This window comes from Heliangelus exortis, chromosome 3 (genome assembly GCF_036169615.1).
Source record: "Heliangelus exortis chromosome 3, bHelExo1.hap1, whole genome shotgun sequence".
Taxonomy (NCBI): Eukaryota; Metazoa; Chordata; class Aves; order Apodiformes; family Trochilidae; genus Heliangelus; species Heliangelus exortis.
Window position 1 is genome coordinate 9,823,720 of NC_092424.1, and position 22,441 is coordinate 9,846,160.

Below are 22,441 nucleotides of genomic sequence, written 5' to 3' on the forward strand. Positions count from 1 at the left end.
TCCTTATTTTAGAGAGAGAGCACAGATAATACTTGCAAAAACATTTCTCATAAGTTGCTGGAAATTGTAAAACTGGAGACTAAATGTGGGCAGCTTTCAGAATTCAGACAACTCTTGAACTACATTTGTTCAGTCTTAACTTTTTGATAAAAGGTCCCATGTATTTTTAAATGAAGTCTTCTCCATTTCCAACCACAATGATTCAGTCATTCTGTGATTTCTAGCATGGTTTATCATGAAATATAATAATAATGTTGCATTAAATGATAAGTAACCAAGTACTTTTTAAATATCTGAAACTATTATTTTCATGAACAGAATAAATTTCTTAATGATATCATGGGAATTTCAACATACAACATGCTTCCTCATACTTAGGTAGTGTTGTGTTTTGTTTTTTCTTTCTTGCAAGAGCATTCCATAACAAATGTTGATAGAAGGAGCTGCTAATAAGCCACCATATCTGTCCTAAGATGGGAGACAGTCATCCACCTTCCTGCTGACTTGTCCCAATCACTACACATCAGAGCACACATTTCCATTTTAAAAATTGCCACTGGTATTGAAGAAGCTTTGAAAAGGCATAGACATAACAAGGAGATTAGAACTAACATGGAGTATCACAAATTGATGTGGACTGGCTGTGGATCTTACACAATTATCCAGTTAAAACTGTTTGGGTTTTTGTTCCAGAAAATACTACTTTTACATCACTATAAATCTTCAGTCAAATCTCATTTTCTCCACGGCCAAGAAATATGGGCTTTTAATCATCATGATGGAGCTTCAGTGATGGGTCGTGAGTGAAATCAAATTGTTCCAGTTCCATGACCATGGAGTAAGACTTTACAGAGCAAAATGCAAGAAAATGAGAAATACAATATTCCTTATTTACAAAGGAAGAAATTGAAGGTTTATTATGATGGGCAAACACTGCGAGAGAGCTACAGATTTTGTTAATGTGTGTCAGTACTGATATGGCTTAGAGATATCAGGAGAAGTTAAATAATCAACAGCAATGTTCTGCTTTGCAGAATAAAAGAAATGCTAGAAGTACATATTTGAAAAACATGAGTCTCTGACAATTTTTTAAGTCAATCAAGCACTAAATCCATGAACTGAAAAAGTGTGTGAGAAGGAATGATCCATCACAATCACGGTTTTGTGAAAACTTTACTTTGATCAAGATTGCAAAATAAAAAGATCGTTTCAAGTGTATGCATTTACATGTCTATGTTTTATCCAATACTTTTATACTTCTCTTCATTCTCCTATTTCTATTCTGAAATTTTCAGCTCATATTTGCTACTTCCTCCTGTATCTCATTAAAACATTACACTCTAATTCACCACCTTTTCTGAAAATCCACCACTACGCCTGAGGTAACACAATGAAACTCAGAAGAGGTCCCTCACCAGCCTGCAAGTCCATCTGAAAGAGGATGGAACAGCTATGTATGGATTCCTGAGTTGGTGAGCTCGTGGCAGAGATTCCTCTATCCATCATGCCAGAAGGAAGCAAAAGGTTATGCAGGTTAATAGATACAGAATATCCATGACTGATTTTTGTATTTCACTGCACACACAATACATTCCAGTGATCACTGAGCTGTTGCAAAGTTTGTAAGAATCAATGGTTTCTTCACGTTCATAAGACATAAAACCATGAAGACAAATTAGAACCACACAAATCCTCCCTACAGTACCTAATGCTAGGATAGTATCTGCAATAACAATCAGAGGTAAAGCCTGTTCTTAACTATCAAGTCTCAAATATCAGTGATGGATCAAATACAAGATTCGACCTCAACAGCTACATTCTCACATTAAAAGTTCTATTTTCTGATATGATATTTACAATTACTCAAGAGAGCTTTCTGCCCAAATCCTTCTCCCATCCTCTCTTGGAGAGGGATGAAATTATTTTCTCCTCTACAGCTGATCACCAGCAAGTTCAATTATTCTAAAGGTCACGGTAAAGAAACTGAGTAAAGAAACTGAGTAAGTGTTTCCCATAACATCCTTACACGTAATCTTAGAAAGTGTGGGTTAGATGAGTGGACAGAGGTCGAATGAACCCTGGCTGAATGGCAGAGCTGAGGATGTGATCAGTGGCACACAGTCCAGCTGCAGGTCTGTAGCTATGGTGTTCCCCACAGGCCAGCACTGAGGCCAGGTTTGATCAACATATTCATCACTGACCTGGATGAAGGGACAGAGTGAACCCTCAGCAACTCTGCTGATGATTAAAAACTGGGAAGGGTGGCTGATACACCAGAGGGCTGTGCTGCCATTCAGTAAGACCAGCACAGGCTGCAGAACTGGGCAAAGGGGAAGCGAATGAAGTAATTAAGTTCATCAAAGGAAATCACAGGGTCCTACACCTAGGGAGGAATAACCCCCTGCACCACTACAGACTGACCTGCTGTACAGTAAACCACGGAAGTCCTGATGTAGAAGTGAACCATGAGCCATCTGTGTGTCCTTCTGGCCAAGAAGACCAATTGCCTCCTGGTGTGCACTAAGAAGAGTGTGGCAAGCAAGCCAAGAGAGGTCATACTCCCCCACTCCTCTGATCTACTGAGGCCACATCTAGAGTACTGGATCCAGTTCTGGACTCCATAACACAAGGCAAAGAATGACTGGAAAGAGTCCAACAGAGGGGTATGGAGATAATTAGGGGAAGGGAGCATCTCTCTTATGAGTAAAGGCTGAGAGAGCTGGGTCTGTTTAGCCTGGAGAATGGAAGACTAAGAGAGGCTGTGGAAATCACTTTTGCTGGAGGTATTCAAAATTTTCCTGAATGTGATCCTGTACAATCTGGTTTAGGTGAACTTGCTTTAGCAGGGGGGTTGGACTTAGATGATCTCCAGAGGTTCCTTCCACCCCATATCATTTTATGATCCTAGGATTCAGTTCTGTGGAATCAATCTCTAAATAATCAGGTCATTTCATCGTTTTCAGTTCTGCAACTGGTTATTTTTCAGCAACCTGGAAGCAAGGTAAAAAGGCCAAGCAGACTGCAGGAAAACCATGCAACCTTTGAAAACCTGGGCCCAAAAGAGCTCAAGAACAGTGATTTAGGGGAAGAGCCACAGCACTCACCCACCCTGGCAGAACACCAGCATTTGAAGAGAAAGGAGATCTGATGGGCACATGAGCCCCCTCCATGTCTCTTGCAACCACTGCTGCCACAAAATCCTCTAATGTGCCTGAGGTTTAACTAAGCTCAAACACCACCATCATCCCCAAGCCCTGCCCATGGTACTGGCATTACACAGGAGGCAGATAGACTAAATTTAGTGCTACACAGGGAATCACCTTAAAAGTGGACAAATGTAGCTAACCTGTGAAGAACCTATGAAACCTCATGGAAGACAAATTCTATAATAAATACCTGCAATTCATAGAAATAGAGCAGACTCGCAGATAGCTTTTCAGACATTTTCTCTCATCTCATTTGTATGTTATCCCAAAGATGTACTTTAATAAAATTTGGCAAGAAAACATTCCAGCAAAATAACAGTTGAGCTGTGTTTGCGTGCCCCGCAGGAGTTACACAAAAACCAATGTTCTCACTAATGTATATAAATTACTGCCTGGAGGTTGCACAGATGCTCCACTGTGCATCTGTGCTGATGGTGTGGTCATTTTGAAAAGCCCTTTCCCAATCTGTTACAAAATACCTGTTTCTAGTTTCCCAACTTGGGGAATAAGCATCACCATCAAATGGCTTACTGATAATTGCCTCATGTTCAAGCTGTTGTGAATAAAATGCATAATGCTCCTGCCTCACTTTGAGGAACAGTTGCACATAAAGCAGTTGGAGAACTGACAGTAGCATTTAGATAGATGATAAACATGGCAATCCAATACACTATAGAGCTTGCACTTCAGTTCTTCTACAGAAGAAGTGTGGCTTTTAACAGCTGATAAATTTTCCCCTCCAACATGGCTCCAACCATGCTGCCTGTGAGCACTAATTATGGAGTAATCAGTGTTAGCCCATACTTCTTGCTAAATGGTTTACAAAGAATGAATAATAAAATCCTACTGCAAATGGAAACAGATTACTTTATTATCATAGATTCCAGGTCTGCATTCAACCATTTGCTATCAAAGACAGTAAGAATTAATCCATAGTAAAATTTCTTTGCTCTCAGTAGTCAGAGAACTGGGCATTTACTGCTTATGAATACAGAGTTAAATACAAGAGCTGTCAAAGATAACCTTGATCTAGCAGCCAGATGACTAACAATCATAAACAATATCAAGGCAATTTAAAATTAAAATCACAGGGACAGAGAATTGTAGCACATATCACTGCTATTACCACATTATTCCATTTGTATGCAAAGATTTACCATAACTCAGGAGGCAAAAATGTTCCCTATAACACACAAAGCTGCAATAATACAGAAGCACATTAGCAAACCACAGGGCCAATCATATCCAGGCAAGTATTCAGCTTTGGTTTTTAGAACATCTTTTTGCTTAGTCTCAAAAAAGCTCCAAAAATATACTTTAAAATACAGTCCTAGGACTGCACTCACATTATTCAATAGTCTTTCCTGGTTTGCCTCTCTGCTTTTTTTAAATACTTTGTTGTAACTCTTCCACCTTCATACACTCAGAAGTATCTGACAACAAAAATCTCTCCTCACTGAATCTTTTTCAGAATATTTCATCATTTAATTAATATAGAATAGAAAATTTTTGACACTTCAATAGTTATTGCTTCACTCAGGTTGGAAAAGTCAAAATTTTGATGAGTATAATCACTGCAAAAGGAAGAATAGGAATGAAAGATAACACAGAATTACAGTTGCTTCTGGTCATTTTGAAACTGCCTCTTCTGTAACCCCCACTAAATTGTAATATTGGCTGCAAGTGCTGAATGCATATCTACCTGATGAATGCAGAGAGATGATTACAGAAAGTCAAAAACAGCGTTCAAAACCCTGGTGCTGAGTACCACTGGGAAGCTGAAATACCAGCACATGCTCCAACAGGTTTGCCTGGGTAACAGGCACAGCATCACTGTGACAACCAGCACCAAAGCCCAGGCTGATTGTGCTTTGTCAGCAGTTTTGCCACCAGGGTTGCACTGACCTGCCAGGAGAGCCCCAGCACCAGGGATTTGCTCAGCAGGGGCAGGCAGTGGCTCAGTGAGTTCAGTCCCTCCCATCACCCCGTGTCCCCTGTCACCATGCTTGCAAGGTGACAATTCTTGGGGGTTACTGATAGCAATAACCCCTTGTCCCGTGTACCCTTGTCCTCAGGTCTGAAAGTCTGGACCTCATGTGTCTTTGTGTGCCTTTTGTGACAAGAAGAGCTTTGTAAGCCTCTTTAAGATAGACAAACTAATTTCCAAGGAAAATAAGGAAGATTATACAATAGATTTCACACATTTACACTACACTTTGCCACTACATTTTTCTGATGCTCTGCCAAATCTTACCTTAAAATTGGGAAGGGGGGCAGGGAGAAGGGAAGAAAAGAATCTCTTCAAAGAGCCCTGGTAGATAACAAATGTGATTTTTACTGCTTCCTAAGCTTCTCAGTTCAATGTGGTGTTCATTATCTTCTCTGACAATACCATTTAAGTAGCACTGGTTATGAAAAGGGAGGTGCCATGAAATGAGGAGACCTCGAGATGTCCCAGAGCTGACAGCAATTCAAAGGGGTGCCAGCTTGCCCAGAGGTGACAGCTCAGAGGTACAGGCATCTCCATCAGAATGGAAAGAAAGGAAAGAGAAAGGGAAGGGAGCAGCAGCATCCTGGGGCAGAAAACACCAGCAGTCCTGCTGCACCCACCCAACAGCCAAGCAGGGACTGATCCCAGGCAGAAGCACTGAACTCCATCAGTGCAGTCTGGAAAGGGTGGCTGCCTTCTTATTGTGCCCACAACTCTCACAACTTTCTGTGTCTGTGCACTCAGGTACTTCAGTGTTTGGGTGCAAACAGTATTCAGGAGCTGGATTGAGAAGCATTGGTCCCAGGTGGAAAAGGATTGTGGTTCCTTAACTATAAAACTATAAAAACTATATAATATACCCTAACGATAAAAACTGAGTATCAGGAAACCTTCTTCATCCTGCAGAGGTTTGGTTTTGCTTTGATAATTTTTTATTATTTTTGTTCCAGTACAGTTACCTTCAATATATGTGTAGGTTTAAATTTCACAGAATCTGATGATGAATCAGCAACTGAAGGTGATAAATCCCAAACTTCTGTCATGAAAAAAAAATGTTGATAATATGACTATCTTGCAGAGGATAGGAATGATTTGTAACTAAACTATGTACCCAGCTGCAATGCAAAAAACTGTCTCAGAATAATATATTCCTATTCCAAAAAGAAGAGAAAATTCATATTTCAACATATATCCATATGTGCAAGTGGTTGAAGCAAACTTGTGTCACTGAATATTTTAAAATACTCAATATTATAACCTATACAGGTAGCAGAATCTCCCAAATATTTATCATCCAGCCATTCTTGGTCAGAAATACTTTCTTTAAGTAAATCTATAAAATCTATTAAAAGGCAGTCTCAAATTTTCTATTTAATCATCTAAACACAAGACAAGATAGTATTGGCTCAAAATAACAAACACTAAATGAGATAAAACACATCATCATCACACGAGTAAACCTAGAGCAAATGGGCTCAGCTTCAGTCACAATGTACAGAATAAAAGCTATGTGCTATATTGCTTTTTTGCTGTAAGGGTTATTACTACATTAATGTTCTAGTCATGAAAACATGGTAATTTGTAAATATTAATTGCAGGCATAAATAGTTAAGGCCAATAGCCCCAAAATAAATTGCCAATTATTTTTTAACCCTTAACAATTTTTCAAGGAATATTAATGCCATGCCTGTTGATTATAACTGATTATTTTGTTTTTCTTTGTTTATCAAAAAAAAAAAAAAGGGTCAGTCATAGGATAATTCTGTTCAAAAATAAATACAGGTGGCCAGACATAAATATGCATGTTCTACTTCTCATAGATTTTTTCCTCCTTTTTCTAGAGGGCCACATGACAGCAGCCAAGCCAACAATTGAAAACAAATATTTCACATGGCATTTGGAAAACATATAACTTTTGGTTTTTATAAAACAGAGATAAATATTAAAAAAAAACACATTGACTCTGAACTGAATGCTGCAAGGTAAAAATAAAGTTTTGAAAAAATGATACCTAACCAGATTTTTCAGAAAAATTACCTGTGAACTTAAAACTACCTTGAAGCTTATAAATGTCTTGTAAGATTGTACTAGCAAACCTACATAATAAGGGCAAAGTGCATGGTGACCAGTGTCAAATTAATTGTTCCATCAAACACCAGTAAGTAAAAGGCATTAGCTCCACCATGCTCCATTGCGTGCAGTTTCAACTTGGATAACTGCCCCGTGGGACTTTATGGATCCTACATGACCCCTGTTGAAACTCAATTGACTTCTTCCCTGCAAATTCTATTAGAACTGGGCCCTGCATCACTGCCCACAATAATCAAAGGCAGAGAGCCTGATTTATACATGAGCATTTTGGTTTAGTCTAACTCGACAGAATATAAATGGATGAGGTTAGGAAGTGGCTGTTTAAAAAATACTACAACTGCATCCCATTCTATGCTACAAATTAGAAAAGAAGCTTAAAACCTGTATTATAAAAAAACTGGAAATGCTTCAAGAACAAGAGTGAGGGGAAAGAAAAGAGTTTTGTCTAAAAATTTGCCTTTTGAAAAGTAATAGGATCAAAAAAACCCAAAACCTATTTACCTATGGATGTATTACTTTTACAGAATTTAAAAGTCCCTTATAGGAGTAAAACTGATTAATTTCTTGAGAAAGCACATGCTAGTTACCAGCAAGTTTAAAGGTCTGGGTTAATGCTTTTTTCAGAGACTTTGAAACCCCAAACAAAGAGCCCACAATTCCTCCTTCGTTTTCCTAAAATTACGGACATTCCTCAGCTATAAATATTTACCACTGTTAACTATTCAGCTCAGTTCATAACTTTAGGATTTTAAAACTGACCAACAACCTAAAATCTTCATAACATAAGACATCTCATAACATGGAAGACGGCTAAAACAGAGGCACTGATTGAACTTTAGGTTTTTGTTTTTTCTTATGATCATTTTACTCCCAAATTCCTATAGCTAGAACCCCCTACAAAGAAGGATCCAAGTAGCTTTACATATAGAAACTACGTTCATAACTATGAAAGTTTAAATAAAATATGCTGGAAATAACTATCAAAATACAAGTACACATTTTCAGAAAAGAAGCAGATAAATTTATTTAGCCAAGTATTGTAATTTTGATACATGGGACAAGGAAAGCAAGAAACACATCAGCTATCCATTTTTTCATTTCAATCCATGTAAAGTACATTTACTAAGACAAGTAAGATGAGCACATGAAAACAGAATAAAATTTGCATATTTGGACATCTTCAAATTGCTTTAAGATAGACCATTCTTAAAAAATACCTGCAACTGACATCTGCCATACATGGAGAAAACAAACAAACAAAAAAATCAACTTGGATTTTTATTTTAAAACTTCCTCATAAGGAATGTTTATGTGGGCTTATTAACTGCACTAATAAAATACACTACTACAAAGCCTGTGGCACACAAAATATTTAATATATATGCAAAACTTTATAAGTAAAAAACAATATACAAGTCTTAAAATAAGCTAAGGCCACATAGCAGAAAAATTACCCAATGCCTACATGTGACCATCACTACAGTCTTTAGAAAACTACAGAAATATTTCAGATTGCTTATAAATCTTGAAAATATAACCATTTCCTTGGAAGGGCTCACACAATGAGTTGCAGGATGCCTAGAAAGAGTATTCCAAAATTTCTCACTTACAGTCACTACTGTATTTCAAATATTCTGAAGAGTTACTACAAGTATAAATCTGCCTTTTAGGGGAAAAGTCCTGCTTCAGTGCAAGAACTCCAGATATTTCACATCAATTAAAAAGCCAATCATTTTCTTCTCACAGAAATAGCTTTCATAATGAAAGAAATTAAAGGAATACTCAATCTCAATGAACTGATTGACCAGAACTAAACACATTACACAGGATTAATGCACTTAACTTGAAACAGAATCATCTTTTCTTCCTGCTAGTATAAATACACCCCTGAAAATGTCTCCATTTGTAATAACAGATGGCTTTTCATCAGAAACCACAGACAGTCTCAAGTCTGGATTTAAATGCAGAACTACATTTGAAATAGCAGTTACATAAATAAACAAAATTCTAATCTTTTGGTAGCAAAATTAACTCTTGCAAACTAAAGCCATCCTTCCCCCAAACAAAAAAAACACTCATGGGACTCCAAACCTTGTCACCCAGCACTCAGTGGTATCAGAGCCACAGATACCTAACCCAGTGATGAGCAGAGACTGAGGCAGCATCACGTTATGAATACCTGACAAACAGCTTGGCAGTTGAATGATGAAATCCCACAATTTAACAATTAGAAGTGAACCTCCCAATTGCACCAAAAGATGAATCATGATTTTAAGGGAAATTCTTAGTATTACTCATAGCCTAGTTCACAAATTCGGTCAGTCTACACTGTCTGAAATTTGAGCTTTATTCTACCAAAACTGCTTTACCGTTGGTCTTTCAGCCCTCCTGGAACCAAACCAATCCAGTTTTCTAGTTCAAGATATGTACCTTAGGCAGTACTGACAGACCTCTATTTCTATCAATTAATCTCATCTTCATTTTCCAAAACATCCTGAAATGTGAGCCAGCTTGAAAATGTACACCTATATTTGCGTGCACTTAAAAGTTATTGCTTATGCTCTTAAGTAGACTTCTACCATAAATACTTAACTCAAATTTATAAGCTAACAAAGTTTAGCTTATAATATTTGATTGTGTTAAAAGAATAATGGGAAACCACAGTCCAACTCTTTGTTGCTATTCTGCACCTGAAGGCACAGAGTGAAGAGTGTAACCCCATCACTGAACCCTTCCAAAACCATAGCCTGCTGGCTTCTTGGGAAGAAGTCCACTTAATTCAAAGCACAAACACAAGAAAAACCAAGCTCAGTCCGCCCATGGCTTTGAAGTAATCAAAATTGTCTCCTCTTGTGGAACAGAGCCCCTAGTTCAGATTAGAAAAGTCATATCATGTGGCAGACTATGAATACAGATGATTTGTAGTTAAAAGCTGTCTGAGAGGTGTCCCCATAATCTCTGAATAAATTTGTATACATTCTCATTGATTTGGACTGTTCTGTAGAGGAGAATGATAATATCACCTTGGTTAATAATTCTAATAGGTTTAAAATTAGATACATACAAATTACCACCAAAGAAAAAAATCTTGTTAAAAATACCATAACAATTCATAGCTTACTCTTGTGAAACATTGGATACAGCTAAGGAAGTTGTAAAATAACCACAAATTAACAAACAGACCCAGGACAACTTACATATATCATGAAGCCCAGATCCAACACCTATCTTGACTTAAACTCCCATGTTTATATCCTGATTAAGAAGAAACAAAGCCAGGTTTGCACTGGTTTTGTTTAGGATCAGCTACAAATACAGTATCTGGATAACAGGGGAAAGCCTTTGGCTTTCAACCACACTGCACCTGCTGGGAACAGGCAGTAGAATGAGCAGAACCAAGTCCTAAATCTCACCCCACCTTCGGGCCACCGGCTGCTGTTGGGATGAAAAGCCAGAGCCCTGATACATAGCCTGGTTCTTTAAATCCAGCTAGTTACAACCCAATCAAAACCAAAACGTCTCAATGGACCTCTCTGGGACCATTTTCTTTGTGTCATTTCTGCATTAATCTATTGCAATGCCTTTTCTCCCTGTGTTATTCTGAAAGGCCAGACCCAAGCTCCTGTTATTTCAGGATACTGCAGCCAAGCTGCTGAGGAGAAGGGGATGGCACGTGCAGCTTCCTTCACTGCATCTAATGCTCTTGTTCCCTAACATTCTGGATGCAATTCCAGGCAACTGGAAAACAGTGCAGTGAGCCAAGACAGATGAAATGTTCGTGCTGTTTTTCTGAAAGACAAGTGGTAGAATTTGCCTTCCCCTTTCAGTCGCCCAATCCTGAAGTGACACAGCGCAGCAGAGCAACACACAGCTGAACTGTGAGCTCCCAATTAATATTATTATTAGTGATGTGGGAAGGCTTCTGTATCTTTAAGGCACACCTTTAAAGGACAAAAAAACAGAAGGATGCACATTATAGCAGGAGGTCAGTCATGTATTCTGAACATTTGGTTGTGCTTTTCTAAAAAGAGAGTATGATCTAAGGTGCCTCTAGGCAGCATGTTAGAGGGGCCATTTCTGACAGCTCCAGATGAGGTGGCATCCTGTTGCTTACTAAAACCAGTCAGTTCTGGCAATCAGAAAAAAAAATTTGCCTGCCCTCTGCAGAGGAAAATCATGAAAACAGAACCCACCACATGGTGTCCTGAGCATACATTTCTTCAGCTGACCCTTCTGCAGAACCCTGACCCACAAAACACCCACCACCTAAAGAAGTCAGGCACATTCCTTTTAAGAACATATTTCATTTTGTTATCAAACAAGATTACATTTGCAGTATTTTAACATAGTTTATGCTACACTTACAGAACCCAATTACTAAAAGCTAAACAATAAACTCCCCCTTATAACTTAGTAGTTAGCAACATCCCTCACCAGAATTGTTGCTGGGTTTTTTGTCATTTGTTTTTCAGCAGACCAGGATTTGTTTCTTGTTATCACAGAACAGATGAAGAATATCAAAATGTTAAACCTTCTCTTGCTTCATGACATAAAATAGTCTAAGGAAAATGTCATTGCGGGATTAAAAATAGTCCTGAGCTGCAAAACTAAAACTAAATAAAAGCTTGGTCCTCCTCTATGGCATCCTGACATTTCTTTTTTCATCTGCTATGTATGACAGTTCTGAGAAAAGCATATTTTTTAGCTAGAAATGTCACTGAATTGACTCTGGCAGAAGTTAAGACAGAAGTTATGACAGTTTCTTCTGCAAAAGAACAACAGCTGGCAAAGTCCTTGTTTATCAAATAAATCTCTCCTCCTGCAAGTGTGTGTCACATGCTCAGATAACTGTTCCACTCTACTCTGCGTGCTTTGAATTAACTCTGAGCTACCAGAATCATTCCATGGAAAATTCTACGATCACAGAGATGAATGATGTAAAAGATACTCAGTGACTTACAGCATTTGCAACATATATATATATACATTTTATCACAGCCTGTTACAACTGAACATGTAAGACTGCAACACTTCCTAGTATATTCTTAATAAAACACACAATTTTGATTATTATTTTTTTTCAGATCACAGATACACTTCTTATTACATACAATAATAGCATATGTAAATTTATATTTTATATCATAAATTAAAAATCCACACAACTTCTTGAGACCCTGATTTCATTTTCATTATTTCAGTTCTTCATAGTTATTTTCTTTCTCATTAGCAATTTCATTTCTTGTCTGGCAGAGTAATCACCAACTGCATCAAGCACCAATAGCCAGACGAGGCAAATAATTATTTCTTAGACATGTACAGTAGTTTTAAACACTTCGGCACTATAAATAAGGCTAGTTCTCAATTTAAGACCTCTAAAATTGAGCATTTTCTAGCCACAGCAGCCCACATTCACTGTTCATAATCTGCTAGACAATTCCAAATAAAACAGATCTTAGGTAATTCTACTGTTAGCCTGATTTATAGCAATTTTGGTTTCTTTCTAGAATTCGCTTTTTTGCAGACATATTGCCTTTTAAAACATTAAAAAAAAACAAAACCTGCACAAACTAGGGATTTTCTGGCTTATATCAGCAGTAATGCCCTTTATTAAGTCCTTTTGGTTTTTTAGATTTCAACTTCCTTTCCAGTTACAAAATATACATATACCCATTCTTTGCATTTATTTGATTTTAGTAATGTTAATTTTTTGTTGACTATATCCCAGGTTGAAAAAAAGAAATACATATTCCCAGGTTCCCTGGGCTGCTGCTACCCATGTTCATCAGGAACAGCTTTCCCTCACTACAGCAACATGTCCTAGAAAAATTCATCTTATTGGGAAATGATTTTGTTTACATGACAAACCAGGACACATCAGCCCTCCCTAGGGAAAATCTTCAGCCCTAGAGCACCCTAAAAAACTAAGTCTCAGAGGGCCTTGGTCAGAGCTGAAGCTCCAGCAGCTGTTGCAGGGTACAAGAAAAACACGTTTGTTTTTGCAAGGTACAAGAAAACCACACCTGAAGATGCTCAGGGCCAGGCTCTGCTTGCAGCATGGAACACAGAAACAAAGCCTGGAGCTCCTGACCTCAACATACAGGATCCAGAAATTCCTTAGCACCACCTAAATATCACTCTTCAGGTGTTTTAAGCAAAGGCCAAGAAGAGCAGCTGTACTGGCAAATTCCCCCCCTACTCCATAGCATAATTAAGAAGATACAATCAGCATAACGAGGTACATTTGCTCTCATGTTAAGTCTACTGCTGAAATCAGCACGAAAATTAAACTGTGTTAGTTGTAAAACATTGCTCTTTATGAGCAGTGCTGTAGGAACTAGAATCACACCAGCATACAATGTTTATGCTTAATGTAGACATAAAATGAGTCAGCATTGCCTCTTATCTATTAAGGCTTTGCCAGCAAATATATGCAAAGCTGATGCAAAGCCTAAGGTGAAGCAAGAAAAAAAATAGCCAATACCAAAGAAAAAATTACTGGGGTTTTTTCCCCAGTAACTGCTACGATATTTTTTAAAAACAGTAAAATAGAACTTCTGTATGAAGGATTCTTCCCAAAGACTGATAAGTGCAGCCATTTTGGTCAAGCCACCACAGAAAGCTTTGTGGTAAATCTCAGTAAGTAAAAAAATTGCCTTGCTGGCCAACCACTACCCTATGATCTTGTAGTGCACAGTGCACTACATAACCTTACTACTATAGTAACTTGTTTCCCCTAATGCACACCATATTTATTTTTAAAATATATCCTCAATAACTGCAAAACAAAAATCAGAATTTATGGAAATATTTTAATTTTACCTAAGTCTGGTTGGGAAATAACTTCCCATAAATGAGAAACAATTTTTTTAGAGACCGCTAAAACAATTTTCTGTCTATTTCAGCTACAAGATAAGTTTAAGATAGCATAGTGTTTATCCAATTAAAATTATTCCAACTTAAGAAGATTAACAAGGATTGCCATGCATAAAGACAAAACACTCATGGACTAAAAAGTGTACTTTTGGAGCTCACTAGTTCTAGGAGACATAAGGGTTAAAAAAAAAAGTAAATCCTTTTTCTCTCATTTTTAGAAATTCTGCTAATTAATAATTAAAGAAGTACACAGACATTTTGTTGTTCCCAGTTGTGAAGTCACATCCCCAGCAGCAGCAAACACAACACACGTGCCAAGGACAGACTTTGCTTCATAGATACAAGCCTAGGTAAAACTGAAGGTCATTTTGTGCCACGAGTCAGAATGAATAGTAAGGACTCTTTGCAAGATGAAGCCATAACACCTGCTCTACAAAAAGCTGCTAAAAGTCTGTGGCAAAACTGGAAGCATTTCAAAGCTGAGAAAAGTTTCTAACCTCATCTGCTCACAGAATGAGTCATGATGGCAGGAAAGGAGGAGGTTTCTGTTGCAGGGACCTGGGGGAAAGCACAGCCTGAGATGACATAACCAAACCTCCAGTCACCAATTAAACATTGTCTTAAGGCAAAAAAATCTCACAATGAGCTTACGCATGCATTGCAGTTTGTAGCTAAGTATTATCTGCAATAAACTGATAACCATTCATTCACTTCTGAGCATAAGAGACAACTGGCAAGCTATTTCATGCCTTGAAGAATTTACAGCAAAAGGGAGAGAGGTAAATCCACAGTGCAGGTGACTTTGTGTATGGAAAATAAAATGAATATTTTAAAATGCTGTTACATTCCAGCTGGAAAATGGATCAACACTGAGACGTCCCAGCAAATGCAGGTTTTCAAACTGATATTAAATCTTTATGTGCTATTGAGCAGAAAAACAAGCATAATCTTTCATTTAATAAGCTATGAGTAACATACTTTTCAGTAGAAATTAATTTTATTATTAAAACCTAAATGAACATACAAGAATACACATCAAATACGTGTTCCACAAGCAGCCCTAACTACAAGGGTCACAAAACAGTATGTGTACAGACATTTACAGCTTAAAAAACTCCATTGGGGGGGGGGGGGGGGGAGTTTAAAAGGAAGATATGAACATTAAATATTAGGAAGTCTACATTCTTGTTATTCAGAACAGACATATTCCCAAAGTCACAAGTCCCATGGTAATCTCTAAGGACAAAGAATTTGGTTCCATAATTATTTCTGAAGCACTTGGGAGTTCTGTGAGTTATGTCATCTGTCTCAGAGCAGATTAACAAGGGAAGGAATGCAGCAGTGGAGGTGACTGAAGCCCTACACCAGCTCCCACCACCAGAAACCAGATATCACTGTATTCTGTGCACATTAAACACTGACATTATGGAGAGCTACCTGTTCAAAGAAAGAACATGTCCTTTAATAATTCAATTCTTTCTAAGACTCAGCAACAAGGTAAAAGGCTAAAGAGCCCTCTGAAGCAGGATATTCAGAACTGCAGATAATGTGCATTGGTATGGACCATGATACTGACCTGCTATTCCACCAGCAGGTAGTGTAAGCACCCCACTGCAACCAGCCAAACAAGCCCCAGGTCCTTCAGCTTCCTACCCAGCTTCCAGCCACAGCTCTGCTGGACAAATACAAAGACAAAACCTGCTACTTCTTAGCCAAAAAACCAGTTCCCTCCACACAGGTTTGCGTACAAGTTCTTAGAGAACTTTTCCACTAAGAAATCCTGTTCATTTAAAAACGCTTTTATCATACCACTAAGATGTTTCTCAACTCCAGGAAATTCAAACCTTGCACAGAAATTCTCTTTTCCATTTCCCCTTTATCCTTTTGAATGTTCCCACAATTCACAGAGGGAGCACAGCCCTGTAACCTTCCAGGGAAAGTGAGGACTGGAGGTCTCGCCTTTCAAAATCTGAGATTTTTACACAAACATCCAAAGAGCAGAAATTATACTTTGTAACCCTTCATACCATACCCATGTTGTTACTTTAGCTTCCATCTGCTAAATTATCTATTTGACTTGGCCAGCTATTATGTTACAATACCATCCACAGCAGACAAATATTTTTAAAAACTGACATGTTCTTCCTTTATGATCAGATTTTCCCAGAAATATTTGATATCCCTCTTGCTTAGAGCAGCTCTCTGGTTCTCTCTCCTGAGAAAAGTGATTCTAGTAAAACAACCCCACCCCAAATTTTCACAAAACCTTCAGGGGGTCAAATTGTTTTGCATACAGTGCTCAGCATGTCTGCACTCTGGAGTTTCATTAAAAATGTAATTACAGAAGTTTTGGCTTATCAGAACACACAATAAGGCACTAACCACATAAAACAGTGTAATTCAATCAAAATGACTGCCAAAGTGGCAAAAGCTATGAAGTGGCAGCAAAACCCACATATGAGCAATATACAAATTGCCTGCACATCTAAATAAAATACTAGGTATCTATTAGAAGTGGCAAGATTCACTTGTTTCAGCAACCAGGCTGCTAATGAAGAGCCTGCATAGCTCTGTTGCTCTTATTATGCCTGACCTGTCACTCTTTTTAGTGCTCATCAGCACAGTACTTGTCCCTGTCATAGAAAGCAACACTCAGAGAAAATATTCTGTGCTTATTTGGGGGAATAAAATAGGAACAACAATCTTTAAAAAAAAAAAAAACCAAAAACCAAAAACAAAAAACAAAAAAAAAAACAAAAAAAAAAAAAAAAAAAAAAAAAAAAAAAAAAAACACCAAGCACCACCATTCTTCTGTAATAGATTTTATTACAGTGCATTTCATTGCTATATCTGGTTTACATCTACTGTCGTTTATATCTTTGTGGATTACTGCACAGCCTCTTTTCCTGGGGCAAAAACTTCAGATAAATCTATCATCACGTGTCAAGTTTCATGCATTATTTCAAGCAATTGTCTCCACAGTTATTCCATGTGTTGTTCAGCATTACCAAATAATAAAATGGTTTAATAGGACAAGTGAATACAACTTGTAAATACCTGAGTAACCAGTCTAATTTGCTAAAACAACATAGACACATGAACCTAAATATCTGAAGTGGCTTTCTGTGTCACTTCAGTTTTACTTTTTAATGTCTGGCTTTTTCAGTCTGCCTTTGCTTCTTCAGAAATCCGGACTAAGATATTTTCAACAGGTAGAGGACTTGGAGCACCCCAGATATCCAAGTGAGCTACACAAAGTACACACCTCAGACCTACATCAGGACTCACCCAATGCTTAGAATATCATAGAATGGTTTTGATTTGAAGGGACCTTACAGATCATTCGTTCCAATCCCCCTGCCATGGGCAGAGACACATTCCCCTAGCCTGGGTAGTACAAAGCCCCATCCCACCTGGCCATTATCTCTTTCTTCCCCAGCAATGATTTGATTCAAGAGCACTAAAAGATTCTTATATTTTGGTAAAGTATATTTTCAGCCTACTTATCTCTCCACATGAGTACATCATAGGTCAGCTAAGGAGGAAGGCACCTCCTTCCTGAAGGAAAGCACCCTCAATAGTCTCTCTCTACACTCTCTCTTGCAGAAGACTTTCCTGGCAGCATAGGACAGCAGCCTGGAAGTCAAATCTCCAATGGCTCCAGCTGGCATGAGGACAGAAAAAAAGCATTTCTGTCCTGCTCTTTGCAACATTGCTTCAACCTTCACTATGGCAGTATGATGGCATGTGAGAGAGAGATATCTTCTTAGGAAAATGCTATTAGGCTATTAGTTACTCGGCTACAGATAGAAACATTTCAGTTGTTGGTGGTCTGCGATTTCTCGGGTCTTGGGAAACACTCTAACTTTTGAATAGAATCTGAGATTTCTAATACTTTGTATAGCTCAAGTCTCACATGCATTTTGTTTCACATCCTTTTTGTTTTCTCATCCTTACTTTACACAAAACCAGGCAGTATCAAGATGTGAGAGCACAGCAATTGTAATCCTAACCGACTAGCAAGAAATTCTAAATCAAGTTGTAGCCTGTAATTCCCCAGATTATCCTACCCTGGAAGAACAAAAACATAGCTGCTCCTTACAGTCACACAGTTCCAAGACTGTGAGTACCACTAATCAGATTTGAACCATGGTCACAGGGATATGATGGATCATGCAATCACAACCATCACCCTAATCATTCTCTGTCTGAATCAAGCCCTGCTTCTACCTATTTAAAATACTCCACGCTGTGGTTGTAACATAATGGTATTTTTGTACCTTCAGGATGCCATTAACCGTGGCACTCCATACTTTAACAACAATATGCCAGCTTTTGTTATTATAATAGTAATAAAAAGTAATTATAATGGTATAAACCAGCAGCTAATTTAAGAGTGCCTATGCTGAAGACAGTACTGCATGCACCATTCTGAATGCAAAGTTTGTCCATTTTTTAGGCAAGCAAGTAGAGAAAGGAGCCTACACTTGCTGGCTTGTGTTTAGATCTCTGTAACTGCCTCACTATTTATCAAATTCTTGGTTATCATCTCCCACATTACAGTTGTGTCTGCTGCCATGCCTAGTTCATGAAGTCCTAACCTTTCTGAATCAGAGCTGCAGATTCAGTCCCCAGCAGCCATCCTTGCGATACTTGGGTACCTCAGACCCTCCCTGTAAGGACTCAGCCAAAATCACAGACCCAGTCAGCACTGTAGAAAGTCTGTGACCCCAAGCCCTGGTGAAACCACACTGCCACTCAGCAGGCAGTCCAGAAATGGAATATTTTACACATCATTACCCATCTTCTGGCTCACTCAGCACTTCCCACACAGCCAAAAGCTGCATCTAACATTTACTACTGCAAGCTGCAAGACAAAAGCAAGTTTAGAATTACACTTCACAGCATAAAGCCTCAAACATTAATTTTATAGATACAATCACATTGCTAAAATGCCAAATAACGTCAAGCACAAGGCCTTTGCTTTTTTGATTTGTGTTCCTGTACTGCCACCTAAAGATCAGAGTCAAAAACAGGAGCAGTAGCAAACTGTGCCTTCTATCTACAGGTAGCCCTGGAAATGAGCATTAATGGTATTTCTCACATGTGGCTTTGAACAAACATCATGCTGCATATTAAATGAAAACAAATTCATGAAACAGTTTGATCCTACATCCCATTCTAGCAGTAGTTCACCATTTTTCAAATAATTTCTATTAAAAAAAAAAAAAAGAGAGGAGAGAAAGAGAGTAGGTATGGATATATGTATCACTCACAAATTTAACAAAGTTTATGAACTAAGAAGCCACTGCCTTTAGTTAGGCTAATAAGCAAGTCATCTTGCATAGTCTTGATCTATAAACTCTGCCTAGCCACATTTTGCAATGGAAGATAGATTAGTGGAAAATTATTTTTAACTTCCTTAATTTTTAAAATTTGACTGGTAAAGATTTTCACAAATGCATCAACTTTCCTTATATGTCTGTTCATAACATCATTATTTTCCCAAGGAAACCTTGCCCTGTTTACACTTCTATATCCAAACACTTCATTTTAATTCCACCTGTTGCTGCATTTTGAGCCTGTCTTCTTTGGTCATGAGAAGCTGCAAACTTGTTAAAAAGGTTCAAGCAGTCCCCCCACCTCAAAAGACTGACATGTGTCAGACTTCATAGATATTTTAACTAAAAAATCTTAATTGGTTGTCTTGGGGTTTATATTTATGTGCTGAGATTACTGTGACTTCAGTCAAATTTTTCTCTAGGAAAATGAGGATCGCATCATTTCTTTAAACAGAAGCCCTGTAAGGACACAAAGCAAAACACTTGGAACGTTTCATTAGACAACACAAAAAGGAAGGGAAGGGGCGAAGGAAGGGGCGAAGGAAGGGGCGAAGGAAGGGGCGAAGGAAGGGGCGAAGGAAGGGGCGAAGGAAGGGGCGAAGGAAGGGGCGAAGGAAGGGGCGAAGGAAGGGGCGAAGGAAGGGGCGAAGGAAGGGGCGAAGGAAGGGGCGAAGGAAGGGGAGAAGGAAGGGGAGAAGGAAGGGGAGAAGGAAGGGGAGAAGACAGGTAGCCACGCAGCAGGGAACCGCATCCCGTCGGCAGCCACACCGGTAGTTTCCTTGCGGGGCTACAGCTGAGCATGAACTCCAAGCTCAACAGGCAGCTCCCAGCAGGACCAGGGCAGTCGCAGGGTGCACACAGACTCAGGGACCCCCACAAGCCGCCCAGGGTCCATCTCCCCCCCTCTGCCGGGGCTGCAGGGAGAAAACACCACCGAGCAGCGGCACAGCACCGAGACACCTCCGGTACTGCTGGCTCCTGCCTGCCCGTCCGCATCGAGGGGACAGCCCTAGAACCTTCCACCCAAGCTTCCCGCTCCCGGGTACAGAACCCCTGCCAGAGGAGCCTTTAAAAAAAAAAATAATAAAGCCCTCACTAAAAAGGGCGACAGGAAGCAGCAAACTGATTGCTCGTTTCCGCGGAACGCAGTCACTGAGCCACGGCACAACCAGCCCCCCTCCCCGGCACACAGACCGCGGCATCCCCGCGATCCCCGCCCCGCCTCAGCGGAAGGGGCGGCGCTGACCGGGCGGGGCCGGCGGCAGAGGTGGTTGCGGTGTTACCCCCCACCCAAACCCTCTGGCCCGGCAGTACCTGCGCAAGCAGCGCTCGCAAACGCTGCCGAGCTGCTGTTTGGTGGGGATGTAAGCGAAGGGCTGAGCGCGGCAGAGCAGCTCGCCGGGCCGCACCCGCCGGCGGGACCGGAGGCCGCTGCCCTTGCCCGGGCTGGGGAACCGCTCCAGCTCCGCCGCCTCCATGCGCTTGCACGCGCCGCCACGGAGGGACCGCGGGGCCGCCCCCCCCCCCTTTGCGGCCACGTGAGGCGGTGCTTCTGCCGCCGCCATCTTGAGAGAGGGGAGGGCAGAGCTTGGCCGGGACGGGGCTCAGTAACTTGAATAAGTGACATCCCCCGTGATGCTGAGCAGAATAAAGTGGCTATGAAAGTTTCCATTAATCACAGCACAGGTGATTACGAACAGGGAGTACGTTGTGGAGGTAAAAGGGCGAGGGTGTTGCTCACTTAGTGGGTTGGTTTGTTATTTTTCAAGGAAATGGGCCACTGAGTAAGTGGGTAATCATCAGTCTCATCAGGAGCAACCAGTAGCCTTGCAGCAACAGCTCTGCCTCATCTCCATACCTGCCCAGCCTCAAAACTGTCAGGGAAGTAGGAAAACAACAAAACCCACCAAACACCACAACAAAATGAGAGGACAGGTCGAGTTTGGTTGCCTACAGCTTTCTACATATAGAAGTAATGAAGTAAGGATCCCAGACCCCTGCTGTAGAGAGGCACCTTCTGCTGCCGGGCAGGTGCCCCTCTGTAGCACCACGGGGCCACAGGAAAGCAGGGAGCCCCTCTGACCCAGCACCTGAATGCAGCAAGTTGTCTGCACCCTACACAGGGAAATTTGTACTGCTACCCAAAGGTCTGTCAGCAGCTTTTCTTCACTGATGCACTACTGAAACCAACATAAAGAAGTCTGATCATTGACAATGATTACGCCAAAAGCCATCCCAAAGCATCACGTTTTACTTACGAGCCAGCGTCTGGGCATATTTGGGGATCTCACAATCTGAACACAAAGATGCATTGCTGGGCCAGGACTTACTCAGCTCCCCAGCACCAGCAGTGTGGATCTCTGGGAGTGCAGGCTGTAAACCAGCTGCATGTTGTTGGTCAGAGGCACCAAGAAAAGTGACAGGGGAAAAGCAAAACACTTTGTGCAACTAATGGAGAGCCTGAAATGGTTGCTGCTCAAAGCCCATAAAATGATTAGTGCTTTTCATCTGGTTCTCATATAGCTTTCATTAATTTACATGATTGAACACGATTCAGGCTAAATGTGCTAAACTGCAATAAATTTTGTCTGTTTTTCCTTCTTATGCCCATAGAGGGAGTTAGGGGTTATGTTTTGGAAAGAAGTGTTGAGCTATTATGTTAAAGAACAGCAAGACAGACCCAACAGTTCCACAGAAAAAGCTTTCCATTTCTAAAATGTACTCAGCCTCGATCTCAGGAATGATTATTTCAGTATGCAACTGTTTTCATCCAGGCTGCAACAAGGTAATCAGAAAGAGCAATATGCATATCCAAAACACTACTGGGAAGAACGGAGGTACAGCAAAACACTGGATTTCCACAGGAAAGTATGTTTAGATATTCACTTAAACTCTGCAGTGGTGTTATTCATTACCAAAAGAACTGACAGCAATCT

The 22,441-nt window shown here is 39.8% G+C and overlaps 1 protein-coding gene across 2 annotated transcripts in view; it reads right to left on the reverse strand.

The window, feature by feature from the left end:
* SMYD3 (SET and MYND domain containing 3) overlaps window positions 1–21,010 on the reverse strand; it is a 349,611-nt gene extending 328,601 nt beyond the window's left edge. For both annotated transcript variants that reach the window (XM_071739128.1, XM_071739126.1), the window contains exon 1: window positions 20,820–21,010. In XM_071739128.1, coding sequence (XP_071595229.1) covers window positions 20,820–20,983 — 164 coding nt within the window. In that variant the 5' untranslated portion in view covers window positions 20,984–21,010. The remainder of the gene's footprint in view (window positions 1–20,819) is intronic.
* Between the last annotated feature and the right edge of the window lie 1,431 nt (window positions 21,011–22,441).